The 13390-nt window shown below is 43.5% G+C and overlaps 1 protein-coding gene across 3 annotated transcripts in view; it reads right to left on the minus strand.

The window, feature by feature from the left end:
- The window catches only part of CACNB4 (calcium voltage-gated channel auxiliary subunit beta 4), a 234706-nt gene that overhangs the window by 114592 nt on the left and 106724 nt on the right, over positions 1–13390 (minus strand). The window contains exons 1-2 of one of the 3 annotated variants that reach the window (XM_006757381.2): positions 8353–8692; positions 6257–6416 (exon numbers count right to left, since the gene is read on the minus strand). The exons of 1 other annotated variant lie outside the window; for it this stretch is intronic. In XM_006757381.2, coding sequence (XP_006757444.1) covers positions 6257–6262 — 6 coding nt within the window. In that variant the 5' untranslated portion in view covers positions 6263–6416; positions 8353–8692. Of the gene's footprint in view, positions 1–6256; positions 6417–8352; positions 8693–13390 lie in introns of those variants that run through there. One more of the 3 variants, XM_006757380.2, reaches the window with a different exon arrangement.

A 13390-nucleotide genomic window follows, 5' to 3' on the forward strand; every position in this document is an offset into this window, starting at 1 on the left:
TCCTATCTTTCTTTAAATTATACTCCACTGGTCCTTTCTGAAACAAAATTCAACAGACTATTCACAAGGCCTTAGAAGATTAGTGGGTTCTTTTACTTGTCAGCATCTATAATATTTTTTAGAAATCACTGTCAAAAATCATGCAAGTGCTCTGAAAATAAACCAAAGAATTTGGAGGAAACATCAAAACCTGCAGAGCAGGTTTAGTCACCAAAGTATAAGTATATTCATTATATGTATAATAATAGCAGTAAACACTTATTTATTTTAAGGGCTTTATACGTGTTAACTAATTTAACCTTCCAAACCACCAAAAATGTAGGTTCCATTATCATTGACACTTCAGTGTGATATGGAAACCAAGGCACAGAAAATTTAAGAAATGTACCCAGGGCTACCAGGTAGGAAGTGGGGAGCCAGGCTTAATCTCTAGCAAGCTTGCACTGAGTCTTTGCTTTTAATCATAACACTGTTACACTACATTACTGTTTCATAACACAAAGTACAAAAAATAAATGACATTTTCCTGGTTGATAGACACACCCAGTATAAGAGAAATTTTATGGAGGTTAAGAAAAAATGAGAAACACCTTATCACTCACCAAATTTTTCAACAAATTTGCTAATAGAGTAATAACATTAAAAGTCAGAATCTTTTTCCTATAGGATGCTCAAGCTACAAAGAAGCAGAACAGTAAAGAGAAATAGGATTTTTAAGAAGGCAAAATAAGAACACTAAGTGATTCACAAACTATACAATCAAACTCCTAAATAACTGAGAGTTTTCAACATTCACGTTAGGATGTATCCCTTAGGTCATGTCCTCTGAACAGAAAGACTAGAAGCAAATTCAAAACGTCCTATTTTAAATTTAAGACTTTTCAATATCTCTGAGAACAGATGCAACAGGAAGAAAAAAGGATGCGGGAAGTACTGATATTATGGCACAATTTAAGATGAGAGAAAAATATTTATTATTAAAACTACACAATTATGTTTTAAAAGAATACATAAATGTAAAGTAAGAACAAGTATTGGTTTATTTAGATCTCAAAGATGATCAGGTGCGGTATCTTCCTTTTGGCATACCCATAGGTGCTGTAACAATGGCCACACAGTTTTATCTCAGACTCACTCCCCTCAAAGTCTTAGAAAGGTCAAAGTCCACGGCACAAAAATCCACAACCCCAATTCGCTTGCCATTATTTTATATGAAACTGCAAACTACCTGATGTTTACACACTAAGCAGCGGCCTGCTAGTCCCCGTCCTCAGTAAGGGAGGTCACCTGCATCTACACCACATGGCTTTGCCAGTGGGGCAGTTTAGAGTTGTTGCCGTTTTTAAAGTCCACATGGCCTGCTGCAAACACATGAGAGGCACCTAATCAACCTGGTTTAGATCAGAACACAGAGTTCATATCTATACAGCTTTCTTAGTATAATTTTCTTTTTTGACTTACTTTATTTGTCTTATAGATATTGCACATTTCTTATTCGATTGCCTTTTAAGTAATTTACAATTTTCATTACTATTAGGAAAGGAATCTTTTTTCTATTATATATTACTAGGGGCCTGGTGCATGCAATTCGTGCACTGGGGTGGGGGTTGGGGGGGTCCCTCAGCCCAGCCTGCCTCCTCTCACAGTCCGGGAGCCTTCGGGAGATAACGCCCTGCTGGCTTAGGCCTGCTCCCGGGTGGCAGAGGGCAGGCCCAATCCCTAGGTGCAGCGTCCGGGAGCCTTCAGGGGATGTCCTACTGATGGCCTCCCTCTGCAGGAGGCAACCTGACTGATCAGGGGAAGGCACCACCCCCATCCCCCCCGCTGCTGCTGCCACTGCCGGCTGCTGCAGCCGCCAAGGTGTTTTCATCAACATGGACTCCAGTCCCTTCACCACGAAAAAAATGACAACTTATTTTAGGCATTTTCAAGATGTCTCTTTCATAGGATATAACATTTCTTTCTTTTTTATCCTCACCTGAGGATATTTTTCCATTGATTTTTAGAGAGCATGGAAGAGAGAGGGAAAGACAGAAAGAAACATCAATGTGAGAGGGACACTTTAATTGGTTGCCTCCTGTATGAGCCCTGACCTGGGCCCGGACAGGGAGGAGCTTGAAACCTAGGTACATGCCCTTGATCAGAATCAAACCCAGACCCTATGGTTGTCAGGCCGAGGCTCTATCCACTGAGCCAAACCATCTAGGGCAGAATATGACATTTCTTAGACCCTCCAGCAGTGGACTTTTGTTTCTTCCTCCAGGAGTGAGGTAGAAAAATCCTAGATCACTTTCTTGGATTCTTATTAGGCAAGTTACCAAGAATACTGTGAGCGGCATACAGGGAGCTGAGCCAATGAGCGGTCAGAAAAGGTGTTACCTCTGCAGCTCATGCGCAGAGGTGGGACTGCCGGCGAGGGCCTGCCCTCAGCCACGGCGGCTGCGGGCGAGCCTGCCCTCTCCTCTCTGGGCCTACCCTCAGCCGTGGCAGCTTGGGCAGGTCCCCCATCGCTGCTCTGTCTCTGCTCTGGGCCTCACCTGTTCGCGCAGCCTCCTCCTGACCAGTCGTGACTGTTATGGTGTCCCGGCTAATTTGCATGTTGCCTCTTTATATATATAGATTATTGGACTTTAAGAGCAAATAGGAAATGTGATTTTCATATGCTGATTTAAAATCTGTTCAAACTTCTCAATTTTCTTTTTCAACCCTAATAGTTTTAAGTAATTATCCTGAACTTCTTGGTATAATTTTTATTGTAGCTTCATGAATATCTGAGCTGACGGCTTAATAATTATTGTAAAGGACTAGTGGGAGAGGGAAAAGAGAGAACAAAAAGTGATAACCAATCCAGTTATGTCTCCTTGTCCTCCTCAGGTGGCTTAGTTTACCTAAGTAAGGGATATTACAAGGAGAAAGTGCACAGAGTAACTAGCACCAATATGTAGAAATAAGATTCAAGCTGAACTATGATAAACAAGAAAGGACTAAGCTAATGAGAGACCTTCCCACCTTCGCCCTTTAAAGCGCTTTTTTATAGTTATTGCTGACCTTCCTACAGAACATCTTGTACCACAGAATAATGTAATGCTCACTGAGTCATAGGACCTGACCTACGGACTCACAGGCCATATTCTAAAATCCTGATTGACATCGTAGTCTCACAGAAAAAAGAACACCAGCAGGAAAGGAGATCCGGAAAGCCCTGAGGAAAGGCGGGATTGAACCTAATACTTCCCTCTGTCACCTGAAAATGGGAATTACCACAAAAGTGGCAAGACTGATGAATTTGGAGAGGCGAATGCATGGGTTCTGATCAGATTTAAGGAATTTCACTCTATGACAATTACATCTAGAAATCACTTCAATGTATATTTTAGAAAACCATCATTTCTAAGAATTGATGAATCGAAGAGAAGTTTCTGTTCATCATTTATTCAGACTCTGGACAAACACCAAAATCACTCAGCTGAGCCCTAACCAATTTGGCTCAGTGGATAGAGCATCAGCCGGCAGACTCAAGGGTCCCAGGTTCGATTCCAGTCAAGGGCATGTACCTTGGTTGCGGGCACACCCCCAGTAGGGAGTGTGCAGGAGGCAGCTGATCAATGTTTCTCTCTCATCAATGTTTCTAACTCTCTATCCTTCTCCCTTCCCCTCTGTAAAAAATCAATAAAATATATAAAAATAAAAATCACTCAGCTGAGTAAAACAAGTTGATTTTCTCAGTCAACTCTCCTACACAAACCACAAGCAGCATTTGGTTTTCCTCTCTGGCCTGAGATGCCAACACCCAGACCTTGGCTTCTTTTACAGGACAGGCCTCATTCCCTAGAAATAGGCCAAAAAGACTCTCACCCTCTGATAGACTATAAAAATTTCTCGTTTCCAAGAGAAATCGAATCCTTACTATCCCTAAGTGTTTTTCTGAAGGGCCCTAAACAGAGCCTTCTGTTTGTAGCTCATCCTCCTCCCTAGCACACACAAGAACATATCTCCGTATTTAAAATGACTTTATTGTAGCTTTGAAAGTAGCAAGCCTTTATTCTCCTGTGAATGTTTTGCCTTTCAACCCTCTTGGGTATCTTTCTTTATGTGAAAAGCAGTTAATTTTCCTTCTCCAAAATCTCCATGGCAGAAATCTCCACTTAGTATTAACTATCAATTAGCAAAGCATGGAGCCTGCCCATGTATGAATGTGTGTGAATGTACAAGGGTGTATACTGTGCACATGCCTGTGAGCTCACAGACATTTAGGCAAACAAATAGGCACACTGCTTATAGAAAATAAGTAGTTTCAATAATTCACATATATATTTATCCTTAAAATAATGTATAGTTGCATATAAATTTAAATATGTGCTTTTATATATATATATATATACATGCCATAGTTGATAAAATTTTTCTTCACTTTAACTTCTTTTTTAAATATATTTTATTGATTTTTTACAGAGAGGAAGGGAGAGAGATAGAGAGTTGGAAACATCGATGAGAGAGAAACATCGATCAGCTGCCTCCTGCACATCTCCCACTGGGGATGTGCCCGCAACCCAGGTACATGCCCTTAACCGGAATCGAACCTGGAACCCCCCAGTCCGCAGGCCGACGCTCTGTCCACTGAGCCAAACCGGTTTCAGCTTCACTTTAACTTTTATATCTATAAGATTTCTAACAGTTTAATACATTATGGTTCCTTTTCTAGGATTGAAGACACCTGAAAATGTATTTTCTTCTCTAGCAAAAGCCCTGAATTATGAACTGTCCATCTTTTTTCACTGAAATTGACCAGAATTTTCCCTCCAAATACTAGTACTTTAGAATTTAAGCATTTGGAAGTGGAAGCAATTGTAACGGAGAAATCAACTACCAATTCTATGTGTAGATAACCTTGGCTTCACTTTACAAAATACTCTAAGAATCTGTATTTCATTTAAATCGCTCAAAATCCCAGAAAGTCCATGTAGGAGCTTTAAATATTGCAAAGCATCTCCCGGGCAGGCCAGTCTAGTACTAGGGTGCTCACTATTTTATTAAGTGAAAACAACATTTCACAGAAATGCAGTGACATGTTTACATACATGTGCATGGAGAATCTGAAAGGATATATAGCAATATGTTATGTGTGATTGTGTCTGGGAGGAGTTAGGTAACTTTTCCTACTGATCTGCCTTTTCCATTTATCCCTCTAAGAACATCCCTCCTATTGTTTGTGTAATAAATCTACTGAATGAAAAAAAAAAAGAAGTCCATTCTGATAATGATTCCATAAATGTCAAGATGCACAGTGAAACCATTTATAAAACATGTATACCAAGGAGCAGACCTATCAAAATCTAATATGACTCAAATAAAACGTAGGTGATGAATTCTGGGGGCTCAGTCAGTGAAAAGCATCTTGGCCACCAAGACCTGTGTGAAGACCCAGCGTGGGCGGTGGAAGTGGAATGGGCAACCCTCCCAGAAGACAAGGTAGTGAGATTCTGGGTGCATGATCAACTGTGACTGCCTGGTCTTGATACAGACTCATTCAGCAGCACACACGCCATTGTCCACGTCAAGGTAACAGAAGGAGTAATGTAACGCATGAAATCTCTTGTCCACATATAGGACCTTGCTATGGGGCCCAGAAGGATCTTATATACTTCCTGATAATTCTGAATAATGCTGACATGTATCCACCTTCCTGGAAACCAGAGCAGAAGTCAATGGACATCTTCAAAAGGCTCCACAGAATCAAAGAATCTAAAATGCCCAGACTCAAGTGTGTTCCATCCAGCATGGCTCTTGTTCCCCTCTCTTTATGTATACAGTTCATGAAATGCAAAGGTTACAAGCAAAAATCTAGGCTATAGGGAGCATAATATCTACCTCTGGACCAGACTCTTGAGAAAAACCTCACATCACTGTCCCCAGATCTTTCTTGTACTGTGGGGGTGTAAGGTGTTAACAGTGGATAATATTGGTTTATTCTTATTCAGAATACAATAGTCCCTAGGCAAGATGACCTACGTAAACACACTAAATGTCATCACTTGTCACATGTTAAACCCCACACATCCCATAAAGACATTTCAACAGCACGTGGTGGTAGGATATATGTGATGTCTCCCCAACCCTCTGAGGAAAGTGCCATACTCAGCTTTTAGTGCCTGTGTATTCTCGGGCTGCAGCTGGCCCTCTGAGAAAGCCTCTCCACACCTGTCTACCAGACCTGTGCCGAGAGCTCTGCTTCCACCTGGGCAGACCCCACACTTACAGCCATAAATGCATTGGCACTGAGAAAGACTGCTGAGGATGCGGCTCTCCAGGTGTGGCTTTATTTGTCACTTCACCAGGTCAGCTATTTAGGCCTAGTCTTCTCCATTGGCTTGAAGCTTTGTTCACACCATCTTGGGTAACACATCACATTATTCGTCCTTATAAAAACAAATAAACTTAAATAAGCATTGAGAGTCAGTTCACCCTTCCGAGCACCTCTGCCTTCCCCTCTCGTGTGCCTGACACACTTTCCATCCCTCCCTTCCGAGAGACTCCCATGCTTTCAATGGAGGAGCAGCCAGACGCCTTGCTTCATTCCTCGGGGTTCCTGCCTGCCTCAACCTTGCTGATGTGCGCAGCTCGGAGGACCTCAGCCTGCAGGCCCGCCACTGAGTCACTGGAAACACAGCACTGCGGTCCCTAGCACGACTACCATCAGTTGCTGCCACTGAGTCAAGTCCTGTGCTCTTCACTGCCCATCCTACAGAGAAGCTGGGCCACCCCATGAGGCTGGACCACAAGGAGAAAAATGTTTTCCTACTTATAATGGCTCCCCTCTGAACCAGTGCGTCAGAAATTCACACAGTCCTGGAGAATGAGGTGCTGGATACTTTAGTTCCTAGCCGACTCTGCTCATAGCAGCTGGCTTCTAAAATAACCAGTTATTCTAAAAGAACTCCAACCAATCCACTTACGTGCAATGCAGCGCGCAATGGTCGAAAATAAAAAGTTATAGTGCAGCAGGACATCACCTGTGTCATAACTCCGTGTGGAAGGAAGGGGCATGAGGAATCATTAGGCCTCCTGAAGAACACGGCCGGGGAAGCTGGCTCTCTAAACTCCTGGAGTTGCGTTTTCCATTCTCCCACCCGCAAGGGTGGACCTTGTCTATTTCAGCCACCACTGCTTCAGGCCATGGTCCCTTGCAGTAAACTGACAGCCTGCTCATTGACAAGCATGTTGGACAACACGCAGAGAGACTTTGCAGAAACAGAGTTAGAGTTAGAGCTAACACGCAGACAGGCAGGAGAGATGGAATGCCTCATCAGAACGGAGAATTGCCATCTTTCACGGATTGCACAACATTTGATACATACGTCTGCATTGACGTATATCATAGGAGTTTTTTGTTGTTGTTGTTATAATCTGTTTATTTGGTGGTTGAGCCTGAGAACCTTATATAACACATCCCTGTCTCAAAGGTAGCAACATGCACGGCACTGCACTCAGTTACAATCCAGACTCCCCAGAGCAGGTCCCATTAGCCACCTGGAATCATTTCACGGGGCCAGCTTTCTGTATAATTGATTAAAAATAAACAACGGCCACTAGCAACAGTGAAAGAAATACTCAGTAATCAGCTTTACCCTACATTCCAAAGCTAGCATTCTGATGGTATGATTTTAGGGATTTTAGAAAAGCATTTCCCTCCTGATTTTAATAGACTGCATGAGCCTGACCTGTGGAGGGAAAGGAGCCCAGTTTTCTAAGCCAAAACACACGTGAGCATCCGTGGGTCTTCCAGGGCAGAGCACAGGAACACTACCCTCTGCCTCCGCGCTGGGTGTTGTATGACTCCTGCCTTGCATCTGATTTCCTTAACAAAGAAGCAGCAGATCTGCACCACTTGTTTGGCCAGAAAGCACACAATACAGCTACCGCTGAGGAACTTCCATTCATGCTTGCTCAATAAACAATGTGGATGACATAATGAATGAGCCTTTCCTATGAACCCTGCTATTGGAAAACAGAGGCACTTTCCGCAGAGTTTAAGCCCGTCTACAAGGAGCAGTTACCCCTGGTGAGATCAGACGTGGACCAAGAAATGTACAAATCCAAACAGCGTACACTCGTAGATGCCTTTGCTATCACCCTAACTTCTTTTCTGCCTGAGAAGGAATTATATAATGAAGAATCATTTCCGTCAACTCTAAACTATACAGAGAACATTGACAGCGCAGCCAGCAAGAACCCGAAAGATGTGAGCTTTCAGCTCCATGTTCCCTGCGTTGCCTAAGAAATGGGGGAGGGGGGAGTTCAGTGGGAGGAGGGAGAGGAGGGGAGAGGGAATCAGCTATCTATGAAAATACTTACAGCCTCCGAGTCTTCAATGCCATGCAGGTACAAATTGTCATACATGGAGGTCTGATAATCCAGAGCACCTCTTTCAAGGCAAAAACAAAACTGCCACAGAAGCCACAGCTAGAGCTAAAAGATAGAAAAGGCCTGGGTGAAGGACTGCGCCTGCCTTATCAATTCCTGTGGCTTTACCAGGCAAGATGCTATTCATTCACATCACACGGGGTGAGCTTATCCCCAGAGGCAGTTCAGACCTGGCATTTTATCTGCCTTCCCAATACAGAGCATAGAAAAGCAAAACCCTTCCTCAACCACAGACTGGTGACTGAGCTAGGAAAGTGGCCTCTGATTGGCTCGGCTCGCCTGCTTCAGTCAGCTGAAGAGCGTTCCCTGGGAGAGTGGAGGGTGACTGGAGCATCCTCCCCAGCAAAGAGCTGCTTCCTGTTTCGCCTGCACTGTGTGGCTCTGCAACGCACACTTGTCAATATCGAAAAGGCTGCGTGGAATGTTTGGAAAGGCGGACTATTGGGTACTCTGAACACTAGTGCTCATCTTCTTAATTAAATTCACAATTGGAGGGAGGTAGGGGAGCAAAGGAGGGATTTTATTTCCAGAGAATATTGTGTAAAGACAGGCAAACAGATATTAATCTCCATGCAACATCTGTACTTAACAGATGCAATTTCAGTCAAACGGGCAATAAATCACTTAAAATTTTTTAAAAAGCAAAAAGGTAAAAAAAAAAAAAAAGGATAAGCAGATGGTAAGATTTCTTGTAGGACTTTCAACTGTAAAAGTTTTCAATATTCTCACTGAAAAGTTTTCAATATTCTCTGCCTCACTGGCAAGAAAATACCTCTGTAACCCAACCAGTGAAGTTTGAAAAAAAAAAGCCAAAAGCTCTCAAAAGTCTTTATTTAGATGCAAAAATTTTAATGTCTCTTTAGTTTAATTTTTTTAAACCATCTTTAAGTAACAGCCAATATTTTAGCGTAGGTCTTTCATCCTCTGTCCAATGTTTAGTCCTTTAATCCTCCTCAAACAGCATTGATCTTTCCCCAAAAACCCAAACAGAGAAGTTCTCCTCCCTCCCTCCACTCCCACCACACCGCAGCCAAGTTTGACCCAGGACAGGTCCCACACTAGAGCTCAGCTACATACTTAAAGCTTTCTGGTCAACCAATAAGGTACTGTAGCTTTGAAACAAGAGAGCTCTAGAGCTCACTCTAGAACAGTGGTTCTCAACCTTGGCCGCACATTAGAATCACCTGGGAATCTTTTTGAAATCCTGATTTCTGGGCCTCATCCTCCGGAAATTCTGTTTCTTTGTTATGGGGTGGGGCCACAACATTCGTAACAAAGAAACAGAATTTCGGGTGGATGAGGCCCAGAAATCAGGATTTCAAAAAGATTCCCAGGTGATTCTAATGTGCGGCCAAGGTTGAGAACTGCTGCTCTAGAAAAAGCCAGCAACATTTGGCAAAAAGGAGTTGGTGAGGGGCAAAGAACACAATCTAGAGCAGCTGAATGACTGATCAGGGTAAGCAATGACCCAGAAACTCAGAGGCTCTGAGTGCAGAATCAGCTTCACCACTGATTGGTCGGATGACTCTGGACCAATCACCACATTAAGGACTTTAGTTTCTTCACCTGCCAAATTGAGGTTAGATGTAACTCAGAGAAAGAACTTTGCAAATCTAAAGTGCAACATAAACACTTATCAACGACAACCCTGCTTTGTCAGCTGGAAGGCTTTGGCTGTCGTTCATGGGAGCTCAGCACAGGAGTAGCTGTCTGGCCCTGGACCTAGAAAATGAGGCCTGTCCTCCCAGCCGCTATCTCTGAAAAGCCTCACTCTTAAAGAAACAAGCCTGAGTCACAAAAAGCCATACCTGAGCTACAATTGTTGAGCAGAGCACAGGTCTTCCAGGTCTGCACTGACTAGTAATGTCTTTCGATCACAGTTGTACACCTTGGGAACGGCACTCGTACTCAGTCACTTTCAAATATAAACAATGGCAAGGGGACTCATCTGTTCTTCAGAACCCCCAAATGGTAGGGTTCATAGAGGATGCCATCTGTGCCTACACAGAGGGAGAATGGCAGAAGAGAATGGGTACAATAGGCAGAACAGCATAGAAGAAAGCCCAGTGTCAGCTCTACCTGTTGACAACTGTGTGTCCTGGAGCAAGTCACTTACCAGGTTGATCCTCAGCTCTCCCCTCCATAAACCAAGAGGACTGGGCCAAAGCATTTGTAAGTTCAAATCCCTGTATCTGATTCTGTCATTTTAATTAACTCTCTAACTATATAGCCTTGTGATATTTTAGCAAGAATCTACAGAAAATTGAGGCAAGAAGGTCTTTTTTCTCCTTAGATTTTCTAGATCATTTCTTTACCGCCTTAATTGAGAGTATAGATATTTCCTGAGTATCTTTAAATAGAAATCTAAATTAGGGTGGGGGAGAGAGGCTGTCCACTTCCATAATTCACCCAGATGAGAGAAACTGCTCCCTACTGGGAAAACTGTCCATGACTCAAGTCCTCTCCTGAATTTCCCTGCCTCAAAGTGTTCCCTACAGCTAATGTGAGGGTCTAGAAGGAAGTTGTTAAAGAATAGGGCTCATTTTGTGATAGACTAATGCATGCAGTAAGTGAGTCTGACTCAGGGTGGGATGTCAGGAAGAAGGTACTTGATCAAGCACTGCAGCCTGTGGTTACTCCCTGCAGCCCTGCATCCAACCCCTCAAGCACTAAGAACAGATGTGAAGCAGGGGCAGGCTGGCTCTACCTGCTCCCCGGAAGCTTAGAAAAATGCTGGACTCAGAATCACAAATTGTCAGAGGCAGGAGAACCTCAGAGTTACCTAATCCAGCCCTCATTTTAATACCCAGAATGGTTACATTGCTGTATTCAAAGCCATAATTTTCTACAGTTGAATGTTCCTTCCCACTCCCTTCTTGATGGGGTTTTCAAGATAAGGGAGGAGGAGCAGTGGACCTGTTCCCAGGAGGAATTTGGTAAATCAGGAGAAAGTCACTTTGGTGGGTAAAAAATAAAACACTTTTTTAAAACCACTCCTTTCATTCTAAAAAATTGTCTAATCACAAGTCATTTGGTCACCCACAAGCTGACAACTGAAAATCAACTCACAGATTGAGGAGTCTGCCCCTAGGGTTTGGATCTACACGGAATAAGCACTGCACCTGCAAGTCACCTAAAGATTTCAAATCCTTACTCAGGCTGATCCCAGAGGAACCCTAGTGAGAGACTCACACTGGATTCCCAAATGGAACTCTGAGGAGTTCCTAGGAAAATGAACTCAAAACTCCAGGAGGATATTGGACTTGACCATCTCGGTCCCAAAATTCTCTGAACTGAGAGCTGGCCCAGGAGTAGTGAGAGGCCCTGGGAGCTTTCTGGGCCTGTTTCAGATCACAAGCCACCAGCTTGGGATCAAAGGGCCTTGGGATTCCAGCAGGTCTAAGTTCCAAGGGTCCACTTTCAGGAGTACCATACTTACCTGCAGCAAGAGGTGAAAAGTAACCAGGGGACTGGCAGCCTCTTAGTTTGACTTCTAAGAGTCCTCCAGTTAGTAATTGGTTGAGAGGATGGCCCAATTTGCCTACCTGAGGTTACAATGAGAACAAGAAGGTGAACACCTTATTGCTCACTGTGTGTTGGTGTTTGCCACTAACTCCCTGTCTCTCATGCCTGATGAGCCTCCAAAATCACACATAGCCCCGAAAAGGCTGCCTCCCATTTCGAAACTGCTTGATGACTACGCTTCTCACCCACTTCCTTCCAAGTCATCTCTCATGATGATCAACAGCGCAAAGTCAAACAAGACCTATGACAGGGGATGGCTTGTATGATTCTGTCATAAATTCCACATGATTTCTGGTGGGGAGGTTGTTCTTGCAAGCTGACAAATGCCTCAACTGAGCTCAGTTCAGCGGAGGAAATGGTATGGTTCTCAACAAATCAGGAAAGCTCTCTTCTGTATCTCAGTGGAACGTTACTTTGAGTTAGTTTTTGTTGGTTTCAAACCTAAGGACATGGAGTTCCTCTCCCTTACCTGGGCTGGGCTTTATCATACAGCAAACACGTGGGATTGACAGTGGAATGTAAAGGACAAGCCTATCTCTTTTCTATTTGTTTGGAAAGGGGGAGAAGAGGAAGAGAAAAGCCAAGAGTAAGCTCTGAGTTTTAGACAGCTATGATCAAGACAACCGGTGTAGACTTGGAAGCTAAAAGAAATGTTGCTATCCAATTTTCCACCCAGGTTTTTCCTGAATGTAACTCTTCTAGGCCAGTGTAGTTATATGTTCTACAGTAGGACTCTGAGAGGTCAGGGAAGAAACAAAAGGGATGGGGTTTGGACTCTCATTGGCTCCATGAATTAGAACACAAGCCCAAAGCCTCTACTTGCCAATTCAGCTATGGGCACTACGTTGCTTTTTGTTATTGTTTGAATTTTGTGAAGTGACCACAGTGTGCTACATTATTTTCTCCCTCTTTGGCTCTGTAAGAGCTAAGCCACTCACTCCTATGCCTCTAGAAAGCATGGATATTGTAACCTGCTTCCTTCCTGCTGCGCCGGCGGCAGGGCAGACAAAGGAATGAAAACAAAACAGAACAAAGCACTACAGACAATTGATTCCCCTTTTAGTAGTCCTCCGAGTTGGAATTTAAACCTCACTACCTAGGCAGGCCTGTCCTTGATTCTCTCTGGGCCTCATCTGTAACATGGAAATAATATTAGCTCTGGACGCAATGAGTTAATAAATGAAATGTACATAGAAATTTCCTGATACTTAGAAAGCAGAGAGAAGAATCGGCACTTTTTTAAGGGAAGTAGTATGGAATCAGGACCGCCTACATCACCCAGCTCCAAGGACCCACACACACTGCAGTTTGTGTGAATGGTATTCCTGGGGCAGTGTAACAGGAATACTATGCAGCAGGGTGGTTAAGAGCAGGTGATCTGGAGCCAGACTACCCACAAATCCCTGTTGTGTCACTTCCCAGCTGGATACCCCTTGGCAAGCTA

This window comes from Myotis davidii, unplaced genomic scaffold, assembly GCF_000327345.1.
Source record: "Myotis davidii unplaced genomic scaffold, ASM32734v1 scaffold753, whole genome shotgun sequence".
NCBI classification, from domain to species: domain Eukaryota; kingdom Metazoa; phylum Chordata; class Mammalia; order Chiroptera; family Vespertilionidae; genus Myotis; species Myotis davidii.